Consider the following 27,104-nt stretch of genomic DNA (forward strand, 5'->3'; position numbering starts at 1 on the left):
GTCTGGAGCCTGGTTTTAAGGGCCTTTGAGGTGCTGTGGTACCAGGAGGTGCATGCATAGTCAAAGAAACCCTGTACAAGGGCTCCTGTTAAGGTCTTCAAGGTGTTTTTGTTGACCAGTGAGGAGATCCTGTAGAGGAATCTTGTTCTATGGTTGACTTTTTTGATTACGTTGGTGGCCATTTTATCACCGGAAAGATTAGCCTCCAGGATGGAACCTAGGTAGGTAATTTCATCTTTACGTGTGATAACATTGTCACCCACTTTAACCAAGAAGCCATTTGCCTTGCTGAGATTACTAATAGAGCCAAAGAGAATGGATTCAGTTTTTCCCAGGTGTAAAGATAGTTTGTTATCAGCGAGCCAGGTGCAGATTCTACCGAGTTCAGAGCTGAGGGCATTTTCAACCTGCAGTTTGTCCTTGTCCGAGACCAGCAGTGCTGAGTCATCTGCGAACAGGAACAAGTTGCAGTCACAGGCTGAAGTCATGTCGTTTACATATATTAGGAACAGTAGAGGCCCTAGTATGCTTCCTTGTGGAACGCCACAGCTCACTGGGAGGGGGGGGGACAGTGTTCCGTTCACTTCCACCATCTGTTCTCTCCCCTCCAGGTAGGATTGCATCCAGCTCACTGATGTGCTATCGAAACCAATTGCTTTTAGCTTGTTAACCAGTATGGAGTGGTTCACGGTGTCAAAAGCCTTTTGGAGGTCCAGCATGACCATGCCGCAGTATTTGCCAGCGTCCACCTCTTGTTTGATGTGGTCGCTCAAATAGAGAAGACATGTGTCAGTGGAGTGGGATGTTCTGAAGCCAGATTGGAACTCGTACAATAATTTATTAGTGGCAAGATACTTTTCAACCTGTTCATAGACTATTTTTTCCATCACTTTCGAGATGGAACTAAGAATAGAAATAGGGCGGTAGTTGCCGGGGTCTAATTTACTCCCTTTCTTGTGCAAGGGGGTTACTTTGGCCAGTTTGAAATCTTGGGGGACCTGTCCCTGTTTGATGGAGAGGTTTACTATGTGGGTGATGATTGGAGCTATAGAGATGGCTGAGTCTCTGAGAAATTTGGAGGGAATGTTGTCATGGCCTGTGGCCTTGTGGGGTTGGAGGGCACTCAGTTTCTTAATTACCTCATCAGTTGTTACCATAACTAGTTTAAAATCGTCTTTACAAACACCTAGGTTTTTGTAGAAGGTTGTAATGTGCTCTACACCAAAGAGCCCAGAGTGGGAGGGCAGTTTGTTAACCAGAGTTGTTGCTATGTTTGTAAAGAAGATATTCAAGTAGTTGGCCACATCAAGGTTGTCAGTGATGAGAGTGTTGTCAGATTTGATGTTTATGTTCGAAAATCTGGTTTTTAGTTTCTGACCATAGCTTAGTTGATTGTTTAGTAGCTTCCAGAGCTCATGAGGATTGTTTTTGTTTTCCTGAGCTTTATCATTAATGAAGTTACTTTTAGCTGATTTGGTCATGGCAGTTACACTGTTTCGTAGTTTGATTCGTTGTGTATTTAGGTTGTTCAAACGAGCTTGGCGAACACTGTCGAAGCGCTTGGCTAGCTTTGACTTGCATTTTAGAACTTCAGAGCATTTTTTGTCTCTGGCTTTCATTGCAGCCAGTATGTCCGAATTCATCCATGGTTCCGAGCGGGTTTTGCCCCTGGTGGTTCTCAAAGGAGCCATGTAGTTCAGTACTGATGTAAATTTGGTTTTGAAGCCAAGCCAAGCTTCTTCGACAAGTGTGCTTTTAAGCTCATCGGACCAATCCAGACTCTCCAATACTTGGTTAAAGACCTCACTAGAGTAGGTTTTGAGGTCCCTTGATATGACTGTTTTGTGGCAGCCGGTCTTAAGTTTTTGTATTTTGCGGGTACAGAATATCATAAAATGATCACTAAGCCCACATACAATAACCCCTTTCTTGGAGATTCTGGATTTGTCCGAGGACAGAATGAGATCAATGACAGTTTGAGTAGAATCACACACTCTAGTGGGTTGGGTAATTAGCTGACTGACACTATGTAGATCACAGAACTTACTGAATGACTTAAACACAGGTGCTTCCTTACGTTGCATGTCTGTATTGTAGTCGCCAATCAGGATTTTCTCTACACATTCCTCCTCAGCTAAGCACCCCTCAAGTATATCATAGAACCCATGTTGGTCAGGCGGTCTGTAGACGGTGCCCACTAATACTGATTTAGCCTTTTTGAAAATTAATTCAACCCACACAGTTTCAATTTCATCATGCTGTAAGTCAGTACGAGTAACATATTCAGTGTCTTTGTGAATATACATACACACGCCACCACCATGCCTGTTTCTGTCGTTTCTGATCAAGGAATAGTTCTCTATTTCAACTTCTGGGTCTTTGGTTGACTCATCAAGTTTGGTTTCAGAGAAGCTAATGATGTTCGCCTTACCGCATTGAAACATATGCCTGATTTCAGCCATTTTGGGTCCAATGCTGTTGACGTTCAGGTGAAAGATATGAAGTCCGTTGGCTCTGACTATGGTGCTTATTTCCTCCGTGGCGAAATAGTGGAGCGGAGGGCCATTGTTGATGTCTGTAGAAGCCGCGGGGTGCCGTGGGGGGAGGGTGGGGGGTGCGTGGGGGTCGTCGTGGGGTGGCGGGAGTGGGGGATGGGGTCCCTCGTCCAGGTTTGTTGAGGGCGCTGGTGGGGCCGATTGAGCCATGGTGTCGACCGGAGAAACAGCAGAAATAGCAGGTAAAGTATCACGGTGTCCGTCTCCAGCCGCTTTGTCCCCCTTGGTTGGATGTGGAGACTCTTCACGCCTGTAGATGGTGGTGTTGTCCGTGTCTTTTGCCTCGACTGCCGCCGATGTAGGATCATTCCGCCTGCTGTTGTCTGGGACGCGCTCGGCTCTTGCGAATGTAGTATTCACAGCCGGGACATCAGCGTGTATATCCAGCATGGGTGTGCAGGTTGGCTGGTGGTGAGGAAGGATGCTATCGGTGTTGTTGTTGTTGTTGGTCGTCGCCTGGCTGGTCTAGAGTAAATAATTATTACATTACATTATTAGTATTGTTATTACATTACAGTTATTGTGAAGACACACATTATGTTTCTGTGTAAAAATAAGTAATTAAATAACGTAAAAAAGTTATCTAAATGGATAAATGCCCAAGTCCATGCACTGGAGTGCCCAAGTCCATTCACTGGAGTGCATGGACTTAATAAAGTGGATGCTGGACAAAATTCCTGCTATGTTTCGACTAGTGTGACATATCCACGCGTCCGGGGAGACCTCCTCTACAACACCACACTGTCCGCTAAGCAGCAGAGGTGTAAAACAAAAATTGGCACCAGGTCAGATGTAAAAAAACTTAAAAAAAACTTCCCATTTCCAGACTACAGTGGACTAAAGTGGACACTGGACAAAAATCCCTGCTATGTTTCGACTAGTGTGACATATGCACGCGTCCGGGGAGACTTCCTCTACAACACCACACTGTCCGCTAAGCAGCAGAGGTGTAAAACAAAAATTGGCACCAGGTTTTTACCTGTGACCTGGTGCCAATCAACTGCTGCTTAGCGGACAGTGTGGTGTTGTAGAGGAGGTCTCCCCGGACGCGTGCATATGTCACACTAGTCGAAACATAGCAGGGATTTTTGTCCAGTGTCCACTTTAGTCCACTGTAGTCTGGAAATGGGAAGTTTTTTATGTTTTTTTACCTGTGACCTGGTGCCAATTTTTGTTTTACACCTCTGCTGCTTAGCGGACAGTGTGGTGTTGTAGAGGAGGTCTCCCCGGACGCGTGCGTATGTCACACTAGTCGAAACATAGCAGGGATTTTTGTCCAGCGTCCACTTTAGTCCACTGTAGTCTGGAAATGGGACGTTTTTTAAAGTTTTTTTACATCTGACCTGGTGCCAATTTTTGTTTTACACCTCTGCTGCTTAGCGGACAGTGTGGTGTTGTAGAGGAGGTCTCCCCGGACGCGTGCGTATGTCACACTAGTCGAAACATAGCAGGGATTTTTGTCCAGCGTCCACTTTAGTCCACTGTAGTCTGGAAATGGGAAGTTTTGTTATGTTTTTTTACCTGTGACCTGGTGCCAATTTTTGTTTTACACCTCTGCTGCTTAGCGGACAGTGTGGTGTTGTAGAGGAGGTCTCCCCGGACGCGTGCGTATGTCACACTAGTCGAAACATAGCAGGGATTTTTGTCCAGCGTCCACTTTAGTCCACTGTAGTCTGGAATTGGGACATTTTTTTATGATTTTTACATCTGACCTGGTGCCAATTTTTGTTTTACACCTCTGCTGCTTAGCGGACAGTGTGGTGTTGTAGAGGAGGTCTCCCCGGACGCGTGCGTATGTCACACTAGTCGAAACATAGCAGGGATTTTTGTCCAGCGTCCACTTTAGTCCACTGTAGTCTGGAAATGGGAAGTTTTTGACATTTTTTGACCTGTGACCTGGTGCCAATTTTTGTTTTACACCTCTGCTGCTTAGCGGACAGTGTGGTGTTGTAGAGGAGGTCTCCCCGGACGCGTGCGTATGTCACAATAGTCGAAACATAGCAGGGATTTTTGTCCAGCGTCCACTTTATAAAGTCCATGCTCTCCAGTGAATAGCATTTATCCATTTAGATAACTTTTTAATTACTTATTTTTACACAGAAACATAATGTGTGTCTTATAGCATCATATAGCATCATTTAAATGCTTCATTTGTAGTTTTAATGTGCAAATTAATCTTTTTTTCAATACTCTAGAGGGTACTCTTATTTTGAAGAGATCGTCCCCCGGAAGTCTTATATTTGCTCACTTAGATTTGCCAAAAGAACAGTGCCAACCGACTAGCCCTATGGACTAGCCGCATAAAGCGTCATGGTGGAGTTGTTGTTCTTTATACATTATATATTACGTATATTACAGTAGCTAGGAACAAAGAGCTTAGTGAAAAATGTCTAAAGGAGGTAAAATGAGTCAAATGGAGTCTGTACGGCTGTCGATAAATGAACACATGACGTCGGTGGGACAAGAGATATTGTGTGTTTTGGACAAACAGCAGCGTGGTGCTGATGTTTGTTGTGTGAAGCTTGATGTCAGAGTGTTTGTGTTGGAGCGCCTCAGCGCGGCCGCAATGTTCATGTGCAACCTCTTCCAAAGAGAGATGGAGACACTAGAAACTCTGCTGGAGAAACAAAACAAACTGCTGGACATTGATGTTGATATGGACTTCGATCTACACACAGCAGGTTAGTAAACACATGTTTACATTTGTGATGTGTTGAGCAAGGAGTAGACTATGGTACACACATGTTTGCTGGAATGGCTTAGGGTCGACGATAGCCCGTCTCCGGACCCCCCGGGTTGAGCTCCTTTGGACCTACCACGTAGGTCATCACAATGTCAGAAACTTTAACGTAGGGTTCCGAAAGGAGCTAGGTCGACGACAGAGTACAGCATCTTGCAATGGGTCTGGTCCACAAGATTCTGAAATTCTCTCTTCCTTCCTTCCTTATTGACTTCCCATTGTACCACCTCCCGCACCGACACTGGCTAGCTGCGCGTCCCTACGTTCCTGCCTCTGATCTGCTCTGTCGCCAGTGTCAGTGTGGGAGCCGGTACAATGGGAAGTCAATAAGGAAGGAAGGAAGGAAGAGAGAATTTCAGAGCAGCCAAAACGGGGGAAAAAAATTAAAAATACTTAACGGCATCTGTGCCAAATGAAAATTCTTCCACGTTTCCGTTGTCTCCTATAGCAGTGTTATGCATCTTTGAAACATCTCACGACCACTTAAGCGGAGCGCAGCACGGCCTGAACGGAGCGTATGTACAGCTGTGTACCATAGACAGTGGAATAAATGCGAAGGGACCCTACGGGTGAACGATGAAAAGAGCTCAACCGGGGGTCCGAGAGGGGCTACCCATGTACCTGTCTAGATACTTCCTTAATGTTAACGAAGTCCACACCCACAACACCAGAGGGAGTGCAACGAACCATGTACAACCCAGATTCGGCACAAACAAGGGACTAAATTATTTTCGCTCCTATGCCACCAAAATGTGGAACGCCCTACCAGCAGTCATTAAGACATGTGAATCCCTTGACTCCTTCAAAACCGCTCTCAAAGGGCACCTACGGCCTCGTGCAATTCAAAACTGGCCCCCGTAAAATCTGAATCCCATTCCCCCCACCGCCCACCCCTTTTCCCCCTCAATGTATATGTTTCTTTTCCCTTTTTACCTTTTATGATGAATTTCTGTTCTGTTCTTTGACTATATAGAAGTGTATTTGTACGTCTCTAAATGTTTTGATGAATTGAACAAGGTGGACCCCCTTGTAAACAAGTGTAATGCTTAATTGGGTCATCCACTCACAGTTAACAGTCTTTGTATTGAGTTTGTGCTTGAAATGTACTGTAATTCTGCAAACTGTTAATAAATATTTCAATCAAAATCAATCAATCAATCATGTAAGTACACATTACATCACGTTAAACACCAGCCTAGCTTCTCAGCTATTATGGCGGGCAGTAGCCATAGAATGTCTCCTGTTGTTACATACAGTTTGTACAGTATTCCACATACAGTAGCCATAGAACACCCTGGTGTATTTCTGGTCGCGGCTCAAATGCGCGGCATAAATGTGATAAATGCTCCGTGTGTACTCACCCTTTAAATAATTCCAAAGACGTGGAGTGAAATATTGTCCTCTAGTTTCATATCCATGTGAAAGTTCTGGCACAAAACGTGTATTTAGTCAATCATTTTCACGAGATGCACACGGACGTCTTTCTCTCCGGGCAAAGGGGCCCGGAATGACAGCTGGACTTCATTTATCAAAACTTCCTCTGATCACCACAAACGTCATCACCAATTGACCAGGGAAGCACAAATGTTTGGGACACACAATTGGCAGGTGCCTTGCGATAGGTGCTAGGTAATTAATCACACCACTTGCCAATTGTGTGACCCAAACTTTTGTGTTTCCCTGGTCAATTGTTGATGACGTCTGTGGTAAACAACAGGAAGTATTGGTAAAATCAGTCCATCGATCATTCCGGGCCCCTTTGCCCGGAGAGAAAGACATCCGTGTCCATCTCGTGAAAATGTGGAGATAATTGACTAAATACACGTTTTGTGCCAGAACTTTCACATGGATATGAAACTAGAGGACCATATTTCACTCCACGTCTTTGGAATTATTTAATGGGTGAGTACAAACGGATCATTTATCACATTTAGGCCGTGCATAATTCAATTCAACCAGGAGCGGACAGAAGGGATCTATGCCTGTGATACATGAAAATGTATGAAGTATATGAATGATCACAGACATTCTAGGTCTAGACGTGCTGCACAGCACACACGACTCACGAGACACACATGAGGACAGTGGTGTGCTGTGGATTTTGTAACTAGTAGGGCTCAGAGCCTCGTGCACGTCACGTGCACGTGCATGCATGTGCACATAGCCACTCAGCTCGTGCTAGTTATATGATGGAAAACCAGCTATTCTAGGGGGGGCGGGGCGGGGGGGCACCCACTGCCGTTTTAAGAACTCTCTGCGTCTGGTCCCTACCAACATTTGTGGCCCACATTCTGAGTGAATTTAATAAGTTGAAGAGCCCACTGCCAGAGCAGGAACACATTGAGCTTATATGCAAATACTCACTGGAGAAATACAGAGTTGCACTTTATGACACGCACACATTTAGTGCCCAAAATGTGGAAGTGCTAACCTCCATGAACGCACCTGAATCGATTCATGAACAAAATTATGCAATTTTGCTGTAAAATCCACTATTTCTACCCGATCGTTGTGAAAGTTATCCCTAGTCTTTTGGCTTGTGTCTAATGTAAATATCAGAGAAAGATATATTCAATTTTTTTGTGAAAACTGTCGCGTTTAGGTATGTATTTGGCTACTGGTTCCAGCCGGTTCCTGCAGGGGCAGTGGCAAACACAACAAAGAAGAAATATCTATCTTATATAATAACATTTATTTTGTGCCCAAATTCAACCCAACTTCCCAACATCATCCATTAACACTTCCCTCCCAATCAATGTGATCTATTTATATCACATTACCCACACTGCGTAATTTCCAGTTCATATATTAGAACGGGTAAAGCAAGGCCCTAGTATGATAATTTTAAGCTATGATTCCCTGCTTTCAGGCGGTCCTCGCTCCAAAGCTCCTCTGACCCATTTTAAAACCCGCTCCAGACTCAAAATTCTGCCGCTCCGGTTCCACTTCACACACACACACACACACACACACACACACACACACACACACACACACACACACACACACACACACACACACTTTGAGTTGTTATGCTGATGTTGCCTCTTCTCTCCTCCTTCTGTCTGTGTGTAAAGAGGAGAGTCACCCCAGTCTGGTCCAGGAGGAACCACAACCTCCACAGATGGAAGAGGAACATGAAGAGGAGGCTGATGTGTCAACATTGACCTCAATACACAGGAAGAGCAGATGTGACGCTCTGTCAGGTAAATTATGGATCCATTTATTAGTACTGTGTCCGGGTAGCTCAGTCGGTAGAGCACAAGGTCATGGGTTCGATCTGCCAACTTGGCATTTGAGTATTGAGTACCACGTCTTGGGTTCTGCAAGGTATGCGGTAAGTAGGGGTAGGGCTGTGCGATATGACGATATATACAGTATATATACAGTATATGGACGATGTCTATTGTGAAAGATTTGCTCTATCGTTTATATTGTCGTGTCGCAAAACAAGCGTTACGGCAGTATTTTACGTCACTGCGCCCAGACACACTGCTAATCTATGCTGCTATTTCATAACAAACATGAAGGGAGATGATAGGGGACGAGATTCAGAGCGGGGTAACACTAAAGTAACCAGCCCTTCACTGTTATAAATGCAGGTTTCATGTTGGGTCAAATTGATATACTGCGTGGGCCACGCAGTTTTCCACGGTGATGTTGTTGTACAAAGACAGAGCTTGTCCGTAGTGTGCAAACACTAATGTTTTTATTTATTTTTTATTTTGGCTTCCACCTTTATTTTATATTTTTTATGGAGGGACAGACAGTAGGCTGACAGGAAATGGGGAGAGAGATGGGGGGAAGACATGCAGTAAAGGCCGTCGGGATCGGGAGTCGAACCCGCGGCACACTGCCAGACTGGATTACCAGCCAAGGTGCCTGGACCACTGAGCCATGGCCCAGGCTGTGTGCAAACACTACTACCTCATTACTCCTACCTGCAGTCCTGCTGCGTGTCTTCTTGTTTTATTGTTCAAAATAAAGTATTCCATCTGAAAAGTCCTTCATTCAGCAACAGCTTCCAACAACAACAACACAAGACGCTAACTGCAGTTGTGATCATGTTAAAAAAAAAGAGAAGAAAAACATCCACTCGACCCAGCTGTGCATGCAGAGTTGACGAGTGCAACGCGTTGTCTCTCACGTTATCCAACGCCTGTAGTCAATTAAAGTTTAACAAACTACACTGAGCAACACAAAGTGTAACATTTTGAATCCCAGACCTTGAAATGAACTGAAACAACTTTGGAGCAGTGAGTGACATGAGGTATTTGTTTTTTCCTTAGACAATGTAATGCACACATGGGCCTGTACATCTGTGTCTGAATTGGAAAATCGTATTTCTTTGTTTTCTTTTTAATTGTCATAATAATAACTAGAAAAGGATCGCTGCAAGCAGCGATAAGGCCGGACCAAGCAGGAAGGCAATAAGAATAATATGCACAAGAAACATGGAAGACTAAACTTGAGAAAAAGACCATGGAATTGTGACAGGGTCGGTTTTTTATAGTGGGGGGCAGGTACAGGTTCTTGAAGACTCATACACAGAGTTGGCGGTGCCCAGATTTGAACCCATGACCTTGTGTTGCAAAGGCAAGAGCTCTACCTACCGAGCTAACAAGCAAAATCATTCAGTGTTTTTGTAGCAAGTTGCACAAGGATAACTAATGATAAGGTGGGTATAAAAATGTATGAATTGACTGCGTATAAACCAGAAAATATACCAGATTCGGATGAGGAGCTCAATGAGTGAAAACCAATTAAATGAGTCTGAAACAGGGATTAAAGGTTAACTGAAAAATTATTATTAAACTTCAGAGAAAATAAACAGCTTTGAACATTCATGAAAAACAAACAAATGGGGCCCACTTTAAGTTGTTGACTTGAAAAGACCCAGTTCAGTTCCTATTCAGTTCAGGGAAAGCAGTCTCTTTCTCCAATTTGGAGAACCAGATTACCACATTTGTGGGTGAAGGGGGGTTCAGAGTTCTGGGTCGGCTTGCCAGGTCTGGGTACCATCCGGTACCAGAACCATCCATGCAAGGGAATCCTTTCAGGACACAAAAAACCTGAACTGAAAGGCCAGGTGTCCAAATCAGTCTTTGTTTCAAAATCACTGTTGTACAACATCAAATAATCTATCAATTCATGAGTAAAGAACCTGATTTGATCAGGATCAAGTTCTTTATACATGTTTCTCACTAAACATTAGCATTGTTACGGCCCTTTAAACTTGGCTCAACCAAGGGCTAACATAAAAGGACACAAAGTCAGATCAAAAGTTTACAAAGATATTACACATTTATTTAAAATCCTGCATTGCAAAACAGGGACTGATTGACAAGAATACTTACGACCAGCCCATCTGAAACTTAACTAATAACAGCAACAAAAAGGGAACACAACTGTTCAGTTTGGGTGTTTGGGAGACAATGAGTTGCTGGCCACAGGTCCACTTATATAGCCTGCAACTAATCAAGAACAGCTGACTAAGGGTGTGGCAGCCAGAAATCTCAGGTGATTGACAGGTGAGGCACTTTAGACCAGCAGAGGTCAGCAAAGCCACAGGCACTACAACAGAACAAAGTAAAGACAAAATTTCACAAAACGGCAATTTTCATTGGCTCATAAAACCTTCATTTTTTCAAAGATCCTGGGAGGAGATGCATTTTAATTGATTTTCATATAATTCAAAATGGCGGGAGAACTTGTTTGGCATGAGGAGACGCATATGTGTGTCGAGGTTTCATTGCCGACGGTCAAACGGTTCATGAGCTATGCGTGGTCAAAGTTTGCATTTTCAATATAGCGCCACCCTTTGGCCAATGGTTATGGGCTTCGCATCCTCACCGTTTGGCATGGCCCTCTACCATATCTCCAAATTTCGCGAAAACCGACTGCACGGTTCAGCCAGAACTGCTATTTTTGGCGGAAGAAAATAAATTACAATTCCGGCAATTTTCATTGGCTCATAAAACCTTCATTTTTTCACTTAAAAAATGTACTATACTTTCCCATGTCTGCTTGGTCCTTTAATAATATATTTAATTTTGTATTCTTTTTGTAATTGCTTTAGGCCTGTCTGTGCATGGGCATGGCATCAGTATTATATCAATATCATTAGACTGGATATCGTCTGTGATTTTGGATATTGTAATTGGCATAAGTTTTTGATATTGGCATAAGTGTTATTTTCCTGTTTTTTTTCTCTGTATTGGCAAGTAGGTAAGTACACAAAATTAAGTACAAGTACTCGGCCTGAAAAAAAGAAAAAAAGAATAAAATCTATTTCTTGGATAGAAAATCGGTATCGGAAAAATATTCCATATCGTGAGTATATCGTTATCGTTATCGTGATATCAAATATCATATATCAAATAGATATGAGATTTTGTCATATCGCCCAGCCCTAAGTAGGGGTGCTCCGATCACGTTTTTTGGGGCCGATCCCAATCACCGTTTTCTTTTTTTTATGGTCGGCCGATACCGATTTATTTTCAGTACAGTATATCAGCTTTTTTGCTTCAATATATCAGACAAAGTGTTGCATGAAGAGAGGCTTGAATGCTACTACAGTAACTGATTGATTGATTGATTGATTGAAATTTGTATTTTACAGTATTATAAAGCTATGTTTTTCAGTTTCAGAAAACACTATCTTTTCCTAGACCCATTTGCTTGCAAAATGAACTTGGCAACCGCAGCCCTGCGGTCAGTTTCACTTTAACAAAACGCAATGTTTTCATAGACCCGTTTGCTTGGAAAACGAACCTGGCAACGCTGTGAGTACTAGTTGATGGAGAGGCCGAGGAGGAGGTGACTTAAGCCCAACACACACCGTCTGTGAAGCGGGTGCGCAGCGACGTGGCACAGTATTGCCGCGCGTCATAGCCGCACAGCAACACCCACAGGACGCGGCACGCTACCGCGCGGCTGGCCAGCCACGGCCACGGATTCCCGGATGGAGGCCGTGCAGCAACGCCTGGAAAATAGAACAGCTGCGTATCGGAGCGTCAGGCGAGGTGTGAGAGGGCGCCAGCGAGCGTCTGACGCCGCCGGTGCACCCGTTTCGACTGGTATCAATGGACAAGACCGCAGTTATCAGTTAGGATCAGTACAATTGTTTCCGACGAGTATGGGCATGCCTGCCGACTGAAAAAAAATAAACGACAGGATTAAGGTTGGCGAACATGCGTCAATATTAGGACCGCGCTGCGACATGCTTGCGGTTAAATTTAGGGGAGGGTATGAGGAGGCTTGTCGTTTTTAGTAGGCAGTAGACCAAAACGACAGGATTAAGGTTGGCGAACATGCGTTAATATTAGGACCACGCTGCGACATGCTTGCGGTTAAGTTTAGGGGAGGGTATGAGGAGGCTTGTCATTTTAGGCTCCCAGCATGTCCAGTAGACCTGAATAGACAGATAAGATCGGTTAACGTGTCATCAACGCCAATCGCAGCCAGTAGGCTCCAGACGAGCCGATCGGCTAGATAAGATCGGTGTAATAAGTAACTATCGGTTGATTTTCGGTCGAAACGGCTAGCCGGTGTGGGATAGGTTCATTGAAAATAACGGAGGCGGCTGTTTTGACGCGCGGCGTTCACAGACGGTGTGTGTTGGGCTATACAAAGCATGGCTAATCTGAATACCATGGTGATCTGATGTTATGGGTCTAGAGACCCTGTTGGACCGGGTCTAAATATATTTACCGATTGTCGGCCGATACATCGGTGCACCTCTAATGGAGACACTATAGCTATAGCTGATGCCCCCCATGCCAAAGCGCCAGCACTCGCTCAGCAGTCTGCTGTCAACGAGGCGGATGCGTGCACACGACCTCGCCCTTTAGGGGCCAGGTAGAAGTGCTTATTATTATCATTATAGACTCAAGCTTATACCGAAATATCTAGTTATTATATATTAACATAAAAATATTGTGATATCAAATGTAGTCCATAGTGTGTGGCATTAATGCGGACATAGGGAAGTCCCTACAACCCATGTGACATTCAAGTTCTTATTCATGTCCCATCAAAGTTTTTATTCTTTTATTTTATTCCTTCATTCCAGACCAGTGTGTGAAGTCCAGCCTGCAGGTGAAGATGAGTACTCCAGCCAGGACTGTTTATATTCAGCCTGTAGCCAGCACCTCAACTCAACCAACTAGTGACAACCAGCTCCTCTCTTCACACTGTTCTGAATCTGACACTGACGACAGTGATGACTGGGAGGAGACCAGTGAAGGTCAGTTAGCTTCACAAAAGACACAACATGTGGAAGGACAAAGATTGTCTTTGAGCAACAAACTGCCCCAGGACCTGAAATCATCAAAACAAACTCACTCCATGAGGAGTCATATAGGGAAGAAAAGCTTTAGTTGTGAGTGTGGCAAAATCTTTCATCAAAAGGGACATCTGAAGAAACACATGAGAACTCATACAGGGGAAAAGCCCTTTGCTTGTACATGTTGTGGTAAAGTATTTGCTGAAAGGGGTACTCTAAAAAAACACACAAGGACTCATACAGGCGAAAAACCCTTTGTTTGTACAGTTTGCGGTAAAGGTTGTGCTACCACAAGTAATCTACTATCACACATGATGACTCATACAGGTGAAAAGCCATTTGTTTGTACTGACTGTGGTAAAGGCTGTGTTAACACAAGTAGTTTAAAAACACACATGAGGACTCATACAGGTGAAAAGCCATTTGCTTGTAGAGTTTGTGAACAAAGTTTCAGTCAAAATGTTTCCCTACAAACACACATGAGGACTCATACAGGCGAAAAGCCCTTTGCTTGCAAAGTTTGTGGTAAAGGCTTTGCTAAAATGTTTACTCTAACAACACACATGAGGACTCATACAGGGGAAAAGCCATTTGCTTGTACAGTTTGTGACCAAAGTTTCACGTTTAGTAGTAGTCTAAAATTACACATGAGGACTCATACAGGTGGAAATACCTTTGCTTGTGCATTTTGTGGTAAAGTATTTGCTGAAAGGGGTACTCTAAAAAAACACACAAGAACTCATACAGGCGAAAAGCCCTTTGCTTGTGCATTTTGTGGTAAAGTATTTGCTGAAAGGGGTACTCTAAAAAAACACACAAGGACTCATACAGGCGAAAAACCCTTTGTTTGTACAGTTTGCGGTAAAGGCTGTGCTACCACAAGTAATCTACAATCACACATGATGACTCATACAGGTGAAAAGCCATTTGTTTGTACTGTTTGTGGTAAAGGCTGTGTTAACACAAGTAGTTTAAAAACACACATGAGGACTCATACAGGTGAAAAGCCCTTTGCTTGTAGAGTTTGTGAACAAAGTTTCAGTCAAAATGTTTCCCTACAATCACACATGAGGACTCATACAGGCGAAAAGCCCTTTGCTTGCAAAGTTTGTGGTAAAGGCTTTGCTAAAATGTTTACTTTAACATCACACATGAGGACTCATACAGGGGAAAAGCCATTTGCGTGTACAGTTTGTGAACAAAGTTTCAGTCTTACTGGTAATCTAAAATCACACATGAGGACTCATACAGGCGAAAAGCCCTTTGTATGTACAGTTTGTGAACAAAGTTTCGGCCAGAGTAGTCGCCTGAAAAAACACATGCGGATTCATACAGGGGAAAAGCCCTTTACTTGTACAGTTTGTGATAAAGCCTTTGCTGAAACGGATAAACTAAAAAGGCACACAAGGACTCATATAGGGGAAAAGCCCTTTGCTTGTACTGTTTGTGAACAAAGCTTCAGTCAAAGTAGTAGTCTAAAAATACACATGAGGACTCATACAGGGGAATAAAACCTTCTGTTGAAGTTAGTGTCAAATGCTTTGGTCAAAATCCACATGTGAAGATAATGAGGATTCATACAGGGGAGAAGTTGTTAAAGGACAACCTTTTTTTCAACCAAGTTTCATGTTATAGACTGTTATTAGAGAAAGTGTTCATTCTTTTTTAGAAATTAGTTGCTTTCTTTTGTTTTTGCGTTTTTAGCAATTTTGACAGGGAGGCAATTCGAACAAGTGGCTAAATATGTATTTTATTTTTTATTAAGGGACCAAGAAGTCACGAAGTGACTTTGGTCACTTATTGCTTTTGTGTTTATTTTTCTTCTCCCTCTTCTTCTTCTCCTCCTCCTCCTTCCGCCAAAAATTTGGTTTTCGCGAAATGCGGTAATCTGGTAGAGGGCCATGCCAAACGGTGACTATGCGAAGCCCATGACGATTGGCCAAATGGTGGCGCTATAGCGATCAATTGAAAATGCAAACTTTGAACGTGCATATCTCATGAACCGTTTGACCGTCGGCAATGACACTTTGATACACATGTGTCTCCTCATGCCGAACAACTTTCGTGTTCTGACTTTTGACCTCTGACCTTTAGATCACCCGCCATTTTGAATTATATGAAAAACAGTTAAAATGTATCTGCTCCCAGGATCTTTGATAAAAATGCACGAAAACCTCTACACGTGAACTTTGGACCTATACGGACAAATAATCGTTGCACATTTTTGTTAAGTGAAAAGATTACGTTTTTATGAGCCAATGAAAATTGCTGTTTTGTGAAACTACTTCTTCTGCACCTAATACCTACATGAAGCGTAATTTGCTTATTACACTTTACAGTATGGTAGAGGGTCATGCCAAATAGCACTGAAAGCAGTCTTACTCCAATTGGCCAAAGGGGGGCGCTATAGCAAAAGTCATGGCACTTGTTTCCACATGTTCCTTGACTCAGGGGGAACACATCTGTCACTTTGACAAGTAAGCTCCGCCCTCAGATTTTCCGCCATTTTGAGCAGTTTGAAAAATGCTTATACCTGATTTTCTGCCTGGATTTTTTAGCAATTTGCGTGAAACGTCCTACACACAATCTATGGACCATTATCTGAAATCCCAGTTGAAGAGAAGTTTGTACGTGAGAACATTTACAGCAAAACACACTGTAGTGACACTAGTGACACACTGATAGTGACATTGCAAAAACATACATACTATACATACTACAACATTGATGTTACTGTTCCCAATGAAACATCTAACTGTGTCTGCATAGCTCAGTTGGTAGAGCTCTTGCCTTCAGACCACAAGGTTGTGTGTTCAAATCCGGGTACCGACAACTCAGCTCGTCAGTCTTATTTGTGCATATTGTTCTTATTGCGTATAGTCTTCTTTATTGGTCCCGCCTTATTGCTGCTTGCAGCTATATTTTTTACTTATTTTTTACAAAATGTTACGGCAATTTCTTTATTATTATTTACTATAGTCCTAGACCCCAGGAAATCCTTTTGTACAGGTGTGGTGTGTAGGTGAGGAACTATGTTTAGTTTGCTTCTGTGATTTTAAGCCCAATGATAGCATATATTGGTCTTCTGTCGTTAGAATTACTTGATTGTCATGTTTTTCTTGTAGGCCTACTGCCTAAATGTGGCTTTGAAAATAAAAAGGTTTTAATAAAGCTGTCTGTAAGCACCTTGAACAATGTTGCGCTGAACGCCCTGAACTTGAGAAATTGTTGCTCGCGGTGGAACGACGGAACGACACCTTATTCTATCAGAAGTTCTTCAGGAACTCTTAGGCGACTATGCGGACCCTGGCGTTGACAGCTTCATCTCGCTGATCTCCTTGTCAATCTCCTCCATGAAGTTGATGACAAAGTCCACCAGCTTGTGCTTGTACATCTGCTCTGTGTGGAAGTTGGTGATGAGGAAGCTGATGTCGTAGCCCTCCCGCTTCATGTCATCATCATGAAGCGCATGAACTTGTGGCACAGGATCTCGTCAGCAATGCTGACCCTAACAGAGTTGATGGATGCAATAACGTCCTGAACCTGAATGTCCTTCATCTTATTTATTTATATATATATATATATATATATCTATATATATATATATATATATATATATATCAAAAAGGGAAAAAGGGACTGCACACTCCAGGGAACAAAGACGGACAACTTACTGCATCAACTTATTTATTAGCACGACGCGTTTCGCCGTGAGCTTCGTCAGGTGCTATACAGAGGTGTGAATGTGTCAAGTACAGTATATATAGGGACATTCATTATACAGATCCACCCCCCCGGGTGTGGCATCAATGATTCAATCAATTTTCATATATGGGAGGGGCAGACTAGACACATGAACAAACAGATCAAAATGAAACCTCATTTGAAAAATAAATACATCTCTTTCCATATACAAAAATATGACAATATAAATATATATAGCAGATGTATAAAACCCACCACAACAGTGCCAATACACAATATAAAGATTTAAAACAGATAAAATGTCATGGGCCTCGTCCTAGGGAAAATATGGAATAGGTCAGGTAAAATAATCACAATTAGGGCAACCACATCAATAATAAAGGCTTAATAAATAGGGCAGAGTGGTAATAGCACATTTATGACCATTGGGTTTATAGAAATGGGCTGAGGTCTAAACTCTCATTCAAGCCATTTGGTTCCATTGTGTTCAGGGTGAAAATCCAGTGTGCCAATAAATTTGAGGGTGGCTGCTGACCCATGTCCCCTTTCTTTATAATGTCGGGCAATAGCATAGTCCATATTCCCATTTCGGATTGCAGCTTTGTGTTCGGCTATTCTTATTTTCAGATTGCGTTTAGTTTGACCAACGTATACCATCCCGCACGGGCATTTTAACATATATACAACATGAGTTGTGTTACAATTAACGAAGCCCTTTATTTTATGTTCCTGACCAGTTTGTGGATGATAAAAGACCTTGGTGTTTGAACAGTGGGTACATCTACCACAAGGATGGTTGCCACATAATTCAGTATTTAACCAATTGGTGGCCTTGGGTGGCTTGTACATGGAAGTGACAACAAAATCCTTCACATTTTTTCCTCTCTTAAAACAAAACCTAGGTGGCACTGTTGAAATATTTGGGATATTTAAGTTGGGATCGCATTTCAGTATGTTCCAATGTTTGTGGATAATATTTTTAATTGCATGAGATGAGGTGCTAAATTCCGAAACACTGACTTTATTGTCTGAAGTATCTCTCTTTGTACATCTTTAATTTTCTTTTCTGCCGTATGTATGGTAGAGGTCTTGTAACCCCTATCTCTGAACCTGTTGTGCATTTCATTTGCCTTTATTTTAAAGTCCGCAGAATCACTGAAAATCCTTTTGAGGCGCAAAAACTGTCCATATCGAATGTTTTCCACTAGGCGCCTGGGATGATGGCTATGTGCATGTAAAATACTGTTCCGGTCTGTGGGTTTGCGAAAAATTGTAGTCTTAAGAAGGCCCTCTGGGTCTACTGGAATGCGTAGGTCTAAGAAGTCAATCTGGTCTTTACTGTGTTCCATTGTAAATTTCCATTGTAGGGTGTGTACCATTAATATAGTCCTTGAACACAAATAACTCATTTTCTTCACCAGTAAATATCATTAGGATGTCATCTATAAACCTTTTCCAATATATGACTTTATTTAGGAGTAGAGAAGCTGCCTTGTTATGAATAAAGCGAGATTCCCAGTGACCCATAAATAGATTAGCATAATTGGGAGCAAATGTAGATCCCATAGCAGTACACTGGGTTTGTATAAAGAACTTATTATCAAACATAAAGTAATTTGATTTCAAAACAAAATTTGCAAAATTAAACAAACAGTCAGAAGAAATGTCTTCTCTTGTACCTAAAAAGTGAGACATTGCCGCCAGGCCGTCATCATGGGGTATATTAGTATATAGGCTTTCAACATCAAGAGTTACCAGGTAGGCCCCATGTGGGATAGTTATGTCTAATGATTTAATGACATCCCTGGTGTCCGCTACATACGAAGGCAGTGCTTTGACAGTGTCTTTAATGAAGAAATCAACGAATTGGCTTAATGGCTCTGATAGTGAATTATTCCCTGAGACGATGGGTCTACCTGGCGGGTTTGTCAAACCTTTATGAATTTTGGGTAATAGATAAAACACAGGTGTAACTGGAAAATTAACCTTGAGAAACTCATATTGTTTTTTTGTTATACTATTCTCCCGGAGGGCAGTATCCAGAATCTCATCCCTGTCATTCATCAGTTGTTCAATAGGGTTTTGGGGGAGCCGTTTGTAAAAAGAGGTGTTACCAAGCTGTCTCATAGCTTCAGCAATATAATCTTTGGTATTTTGAACAACAATGGACCCGCCCTTATCAGCAGACTTAATAATGATTTTATCATTTTTACTAAGTTCTTCTAGAGCTTTTCGCTCCAATGCTGTGATATTTTGGCGTTTAGTTACTTTATCTGATGAAGTGACACGTTTCTGGATATCCTGCTCAACCAAAATAGCTTTTAGTGTAAATAATTTTTAAAGTCTGATAAAATTGCAGGTCAATGGTTTTTCCTTGGCGAGGGAGTGTGCATGCAACGTTTCACGCATATCGGTGCAGTTATCGGTAAAAATGTGAAAATCTGCTCATGCTCTCCCCCATCTCTCTCCCCATTTCCTGTCAGACTACTTTCATCCTATCAATAAAGGCAGAAAAATCGTAGCCAATGAGGGTGGATTATGAGAAATCAAACAAACCCGTCTTGATCACATGACTATGGAGAGCATGTGTACCGATTTGCGTGAAATTTGGATAAAATCTGAAGGAGTAATATTAGAAAATGTGTTTTACATATGTCGGCCTCCTGGTGGCGCTATAAAGAGCAGATGTGAAAAATTCCAGGAAAAGGTTTTTCCTTGGCCTCTAGGGAGTTGGCATACAAAGTTATCCAAAGATCTGTGCAGTTAGAGGTAAAACACTTTTCGGCCAGTTATAGCGCCACCATGAGGCTGAGTTGAAAATGTTCATGTGGCATTTCTTCCTCGGCCTAGTGGGAATGTGCGTGCACAATTTCACGGAAATCACACAATGTGTTCATGATTTGCAGCATTTTGTTTGAAACTGAGCACTCCTGCGAACTTTGGAAGCCAATCTTAGCCAATCAGGATGGAGTCTGAGAAATCTGAAAGACCTGTTTCGTTGAATGACTCTTGAGAGACTGTGTACCAATTTGCGTAATGTTTGGACAAAATCTGTAGGTGTACTGTCCAAAAACTTGTTTTGCACAAAGCGGCCTCTTGGTGGCGCTATAACAGGCCGTTCTGGAAATTTTGGGGCAGAGGTTCATCGTTGACATCCAGGGAGTGTGTGTGCAAAATTTGGCATCGACCGGGTTAACGGTGCCGGAGATTAGCTGGTCACAGACAGACGGACGGACGGACTGACTGACTGACTGACTGACTGACTGACTGACGGAGTACAAAACACACTCTCTCCCCATTCCTTCGGCCTGGTGGAGACAATAACTTCATGTAGGCTATTGTCTTCTCAAAAGCTTTTGAAGCCATGATGCTACTTTGTACGTTTTTGAGCAAAGAGTGACCTCTAATGGATTAGAGTGGAACAAGTAAATTCCCTGAAACCTGAATGGTATCTATGAATGCAGCATCTGCCTTTATATTTCATTTAGTAGTGAGAGGCTTAAAAAAAATCATATTATATATTATATGATAGTTTCCAAACGAAAATGGCTGATCCACAATCTCACAACATGTTTCATTTGTTTTAGTTTACACACTACATTTGAATCTTGCTCACATGGCTTTTGTTCACAACTATTATACGGTACAAATTAATATTGTTTATCCTGTTGGTATGGCATGTGTTGGTATGGCATGTGGACACAGGCCCTCATTAGTGTGGTTGCCCTAACAGGGCAACCAGACTATTGTAATTGTAACACTTTATTATTAGTGTGGTTGCCTATGGCGACCATACTATTGTTCCCCTACTTTGGAATACTTTGCCGCGCTACTCCTGCTATTTTCAAATGGTCGAAATGTATATAGGGTTGAAGTGGTTACAGTAATGTATGTTTTTCTAATCAAAATGTAAATCTCCAAAGTAACTAGTAACTAAAGTTTTCAAATAATTGTAGTGGAGTAAAAGTACAAATGTTGGCTCTGAGATGTAGTGGAGTAGATGTAAATGTATTGGAAATTGGAATACAGTCAAGTAAAGTACAAATACCTCAAAATTGTACTTAAGTACAGTATTTGAGTAAATGTACTTAGTTACTTTCCACCACTGGGTTAACGGCAGGAGGATGAGTTAACAAAACGTCAACAAAGAGAGAAGTATATGACCAAGCTGTCCGTCTGATGACAAAAAAGATTACGAAAGAAAGGAGAGAGACAGAAGACACAGAAGTGGTCAATGTTATCCTCAACTTCATATTGACATCTGTTGTCCAGATCATATCTCACACCAGGGCTGCAGGGCTTAATCATTCAGGCCGCGGTAGTCAAGTCATACACCCAGCATTTCATATTCTGCATTTTAAGTGTTGCAACACTTATACATACACGTGTGGGGATTGAAAAACCATAAAACCTGGGTGATCTACTGTATGCTATCAAATTGTATGTTTATTCACGCAGCATAGTACTGTACAGAATGAATGATACATTCTCTGGCTGATTTTACTTTCTACCCTTCTAAGGACTAGCTGAGACCCCAACTTTTAGAACCAATGGTGTAGTGACGGGCGGGAACCCCTTTTGGTGTTTTAAGAATTATGTTATACTTTAGCTATTGAAAAATAGCAGATCTACAAGCTCATAGTGCGGCACCGAGTGCCGCGCTACGAGCTTGTAGGTCTGCTATTTTTGAAAAATCGAGAAAATGTGGTGCAAATCTTTGAATATATATTCTGTCAGAGCGATCGTTTTTAACTCAATCTTTGCTTCATGGGGGATCCCTGGAACAACATATTTTCAGATGGAGGTCGGCGGCCAATTACATATATTTTTGGGGTCCTTGACATGAAAAACTTTAAGAACGACTGACATAGAAACATAGGCTTTTCAGAAAACTGTCAGGATTTAGAAGACATTTGCAGAAACGTCTTCAGGTCTAAATGGGTTAAGAGCGTACCGGACCGCATCTCCATGATATGATCTACTGCACCACGGATATGTCAACATGAAGTCGAAATGACTCATAGTTCTCTCTTTTTGTATCTTTTTGTCATCAGTTTCCTCCTTTTAAGTGAAAGAAAAGTAGTGTCAAAATATCTTTTGTATATTCGGTTTCAAAACAGGCCGTATGCGGGTATAGTAGCTTTTCGTGCTGGTGCCCTTTACTTTAGAATCATATGATAGACTGACTGATCAGCTGGTGATGTTCTTTCACCACTTTATTATGTGTATATGTAACAATACATAACATTATATGAGAGCCGCTATAATTAAGATTTCCAGGGTGAATGCCTCTGCCTAATTTTCTACAGTGCCACCCTGCTCTTTGGGCCCTGCAGGGCTTGTGCCCAGAATTTCCCATTCAGGAATCCAGCTCTGACGCATCCCCAAAGCTAGTTAGTGCAACCAGTCTATTGTAATTGTAACACTTTATTAGTGTGGTTGCCTATGGGCAACCATACTATTGTTCCCCTTACCTTTTCTTTTCATTCATTAGTGTGGGCAACCAGACTATTGTAATGTAACACTTTATTTATTATTAGTGTGGTTGCCAGACTATTGTAATTGTAACACTTTATTTTTAGACTTTTTTTGAAACGCTACTCCCACAGTTTTGACTGTAGGCACTTGAGCCATGTCAAATCGACGACTTCATCGGGAATGGTGTGCTTGCTCATTGCTAAGAGAAATGTTGTATAGTTGAATTGATATTAATTAATTAGTGAATTCATTTTCCCCATTCACTTAACATGGAAAGATCTAAAAGTCCAACTCAAGTATTTTTGAGTTGGACTATGTAAGCGACTGCGGCAACCACACTTTGCAATTTTTGAAAATTGCGACCTTTCTAGTTTATCAATGGAGTGTAAAATCTGCCTCAAATTCGAGCGTCGGTTTTGGAGTACACTCACGTCGGCATGGCATTTATGAAGTGATCCCAAACAGCTGATCCTTCCTTAATTTCGTTCCGAGCGTTAATACATGTGACGGCTGAAATCAATCTGGCACGCCCTATGAAATCAAGCCTTGCCCTCGTTTTTGCGACATGAACAACTGCAATATGACCAAACAACGTATGAAAACCATAGTTACATGATGGAAAAAGCCAATAAAAAAGTTCCCCCCGCTTGCCTTGCTGCCCGCCTCAACCCCCCCCCCCCCCCCCCCCCCCATACACACACACACACACACACACACACACACACACACACACACACACACAGAGAGAGAAGCACACGCAACTTGTGTGTTGTATCTTAAATAAATAAAGAACGAACACCTGCATGAATACAATTATAGGCTAGCTTTAGGCCTACCCTACACGTTGTCTGTTTCCCTCTCGCCTGCTTGAATGGCTGTCATGTCCACGCATGCACGCACGCTGCACGCACCAAGGCTACATCACAGTTGCTTCGACATGAATGGAATACGTTTGTAGGCTACTGTATTAATTTTACCCATTCGTTTAAAGCAGTCATGTAGCCTAGGTGAATAGTGATGCCTGCGCCGCATGTTAATGAGAGATAACCTGGCAAGACAGTCCCTCTATGCCCTCTGTACCCGCACACCTGACAAACTAACTAAAAAGGTGAGCGACTCCCACAGCCATTAATGCCATTGTGTGTAGGTTTCTCTGGAAGGCTGTGTTGTTTTGAATGGTGCAGACAACACAACACCCACGTAATGGGATGTTTTTACAGTATTTGCATAGTTGCACTTCATGTGGCGTATATCTATAGGGTGTGAAAACGTGTACGTCACCAAGAGGAGGGCGGTGTCTGAAAAGCTTGGGACGGCCCTCTCGTGGGCATTCAATTCTAGCCCACATCACTCAGAATAGAGTGACGGTGGTATTGATTGATTGATTGATTGAAATATTTATTAACAGTTTGCAGAATTACAGTACATTTCAAGCACAAACTCAATACAAAGGCTGTTAACTGTGAGTGGACGACCCAATTAAGCATTACACTTGTTTACAAGAGGGTCCACCATGTTCAATTCATCAAAACATTTATAGACGTACAAATAGACACTTCTATATAGACAAAGAACAGAACAGGAATTCATCATAATGGAGGTAAAAAGGGAAAAGAAACATATACAGTGAGGGAAAAGGGGGGGGGGGGGGGGGATTCAGATTTTACGGGGGCCAGTTTCGAATTGCAGCCATCCGTAGGTGCCCTTTGAGAGCGGTTTTGAAGGAGTCAAGGGATTTGCATGTCTTAATGACTGTTGGTAGGGCGTTCCACATTTTGGTGGCATAGGAGCGAAAATAATTTAGTCCCTTGTTTGTGCCGAATCTGGGTTGTACATGGTTCGTTGCACTCCCTCTGGTGTTGTGGGTGTGGACTTCGTTAACATTAAGGAAGTATCTAGACAGGTACATGGGTATCTTGGTTGTGTATCGAATCTTGTGGACCAGAACCAGTATGTTTTTGTAAATATTGAGCTCGTTCTTGGCGACAACATAGTGAACCAACACCAGGATGGATAGAAAGAACGTCAGGCCCAAATACATTACAAGGACAAGGAAAATGTTGTGAACAAACACGGCTGTGCTTAGATACTTTGATTGTTGACCGTTATGTCTCTGCGCCCGTGCGCCGTACAGCCGAGATCCAAGCCATTCTACGTCTTTTTGTAAACTCGTCAATCTGGGTTCCTTGATGCTGTCTCCATGCTGGAAAGCTGAAAATCTAATTCCGTTTTCTGGCTCATTCCCTCGACGTAACCTGCTGTGGCACTTATTTACTGAGCAAGTCTGCACCATTGTGAGGTCAGTTTAAAAAAAGAACGTATACAAGCACACGGATAGTCGCTTAATGTAAACAAACCAGACAAGCCAACAAGTATGGCGGCCGCTACCATGTGACACATATGTTGACGCCCCCTCCAGGAGATTTTGGTACACACTATTCTACGTCCGAGCATAGACATGGTAACGCCTGCCTCTGATTGGCCTACCGACACTGCCAGCCTTACCAGAGTTTCCTCCGAGGTGGAAGATACATGTTGGATAGTCTGCCAAGAGGTTACTCCGGCCTCATTCACACGTACCAAACACCAATCAAGCAAATGTTTGGTAGTTTTTTGTTTTTTTTGGGCCACCACAATGCTTTTCCAATCGGAGTTACATGGTTTGCTGATTGCTGGTGCTGTTCTGCCCCTCCCCCCTCATCAAACAAAAATGTTTGGTCAAACCATGTGACTCACATTGGAAAAGCATTGTGGTGGCCCAAAAAAAAACAAAAAACGACCAAACATTTGCTTGATTGGTGTTTGGTACGTGTGAATGAGGCCTCCGTGATGGGAAATAAATATAATAATAAATATAATAATAAAAATAAAATAATAAAATAATACAAGTACGATAATTGCAAGAGAATGACAGCTTGGCACGCGCAACAGTAACTTTTATGTTTTGTAGAAGAGGCAAACTAATATATTGTTTATGCCGTTTATTTTACATGTGTACAGTGTAAACTTGAAACATTTTTGTAAAATAAAGGTCTCTTTTCCCTTGATCTTTATCTTTTTTAGTATAATAGTATTAGTTTACTATAATTAGATTAATACACGATAATCAACACTAACATTTTAATTTAGAACACACCCAAATCAAATCATACACATACGTGTTCAATCAAGGCAGCGGTGGCCGAACGGATAGCGGCGCGGTCTTGATACCGGAAGGTTCCTAGTTCGAATCAGCCGTCCGACACGTTAAAATTACCACCGCTGAAGTGCCCTTGAACAAGGCATTGAACCACTACGATGAAATGTGTTCTATGAGCAGGGCCTGGCTGGAAACAAGTTCTTGAGCTTAGCCCAGATACCCTGGGTAAATATAGATTTCATTTCATTTCATTTCATTTCATTTCATTTCATTTCATTTCATTTCAATCAATCATTCAATCAAAGCAAATGGCATGAACAATATTAGTTTGCCTCTTCTACAAAAATAAAAGTTACAAGTTACTGTCACGCGTGTCAAGCTGTCATTCTCTTGTACTTGTATAATTTCCCACCTCGGACGGAGGTGGAGGAGTCTGGTGAGACCAGCGGTATTCTGTAGTGTCGGTAGGCCAATCAGAGGCAGGCGGGGCGTTACCATGTCTATGCTTGGACGTAGAATAGATATACGCCTTCATGTGTCCTTCATTTCCTTCAATGCCAGTTTCTTGTTCTTCCATTTTGGATGACTGGCTTCCGTTAACCACTTAAACCATGCATAATAGTGAAAATAGCTGATCTACAGGCTCAGAATGCATCGGCTGGAATGTTGTTTTTTGCCGAATGTTCCCCTATTTTTAAGACATGGCTACAATAAAGATGCAAGGCTGCTGTGGTTAAACTAACAATCCAGATTTTGTGGTGGTGGTGTACACTTTCATAAGCATGCATGGATGCATGTGCGCACATGCACACTGCTAGGAATGGGGGCTCTGTTACATTAGACATATTACATAATACATATGTCTAATATTACATATTACATATGTCTGTCTCTCTCTCTCTCTCTCTCTCTCTCTCAGAGAGATTACATATGTCTAATACATAGTTACATATTAGACAAATGCAGAATGGGAAATATTTGGGGCATTTATTTTCTTTTTTGTATATAACTTTGTAATGCTACTGATGTTTGTGTGCAACATCTTGAAAACAAAGTATTGCATTGTGGGTTTGAGCTGGCAGGCCCTTTTTGATGTCAATCAATCAAGTCACCTTAATTTAAGTGGCATATGCCAAAAATAGTTTTTATTTTATTTAAATTATTTATATTTTTGTGGCAGTCATGCGGCCTACCTGCACA

At 42.1% G+C, this 27,104-nt stretch overlaps 1 protein-coding gene across 1 annotated transcript in view; it reads left to right on the top strand.

The window, feature by feature from the left end:
* The first annotated feature begins 4,856 nt into the window (after nucleotides 1-4,856).
* Nucleotides 4,857-27,104, top strand: part of LOC306939614 (uncharacterized protein) — a 42,631-nt gene continuing 20,383 nt past the window's right edge. The window contains exons 1-3 of the mRNA XM_079524239.1: nucleotides 4,857-5,236; nucleotides 8,373-8,501; nucleotides 13,370-13,543. Coding sequence (XP_079380365.1) covers nucleotides 4,942-5,236; nucleotides 8,373-8,501; nucleotides 13,370-13,543 — 598 coding nt within the window. The 5' untranslated portion in view covers nucleotides 4,857-4,941. The remainder of the gene's footprint in view (nucleotides 5,237-8,372; nucleotides 8,502-13,369; nucleotides 13,544-27,104) is intronic.

The sequence above is a fragment of the Electrona antarctica genome (assembly GCF_951216825.1).
Source record: "Electrona antarctica genome assembly, chromosome: 16".
Taxonomy (NCBI): domain Eukaryota; kingdom Metazoa; phylum Chordata; class Actinopteri; order Myctophiformes; family Myctophidae; genus Electrona; species Electrona antarctica.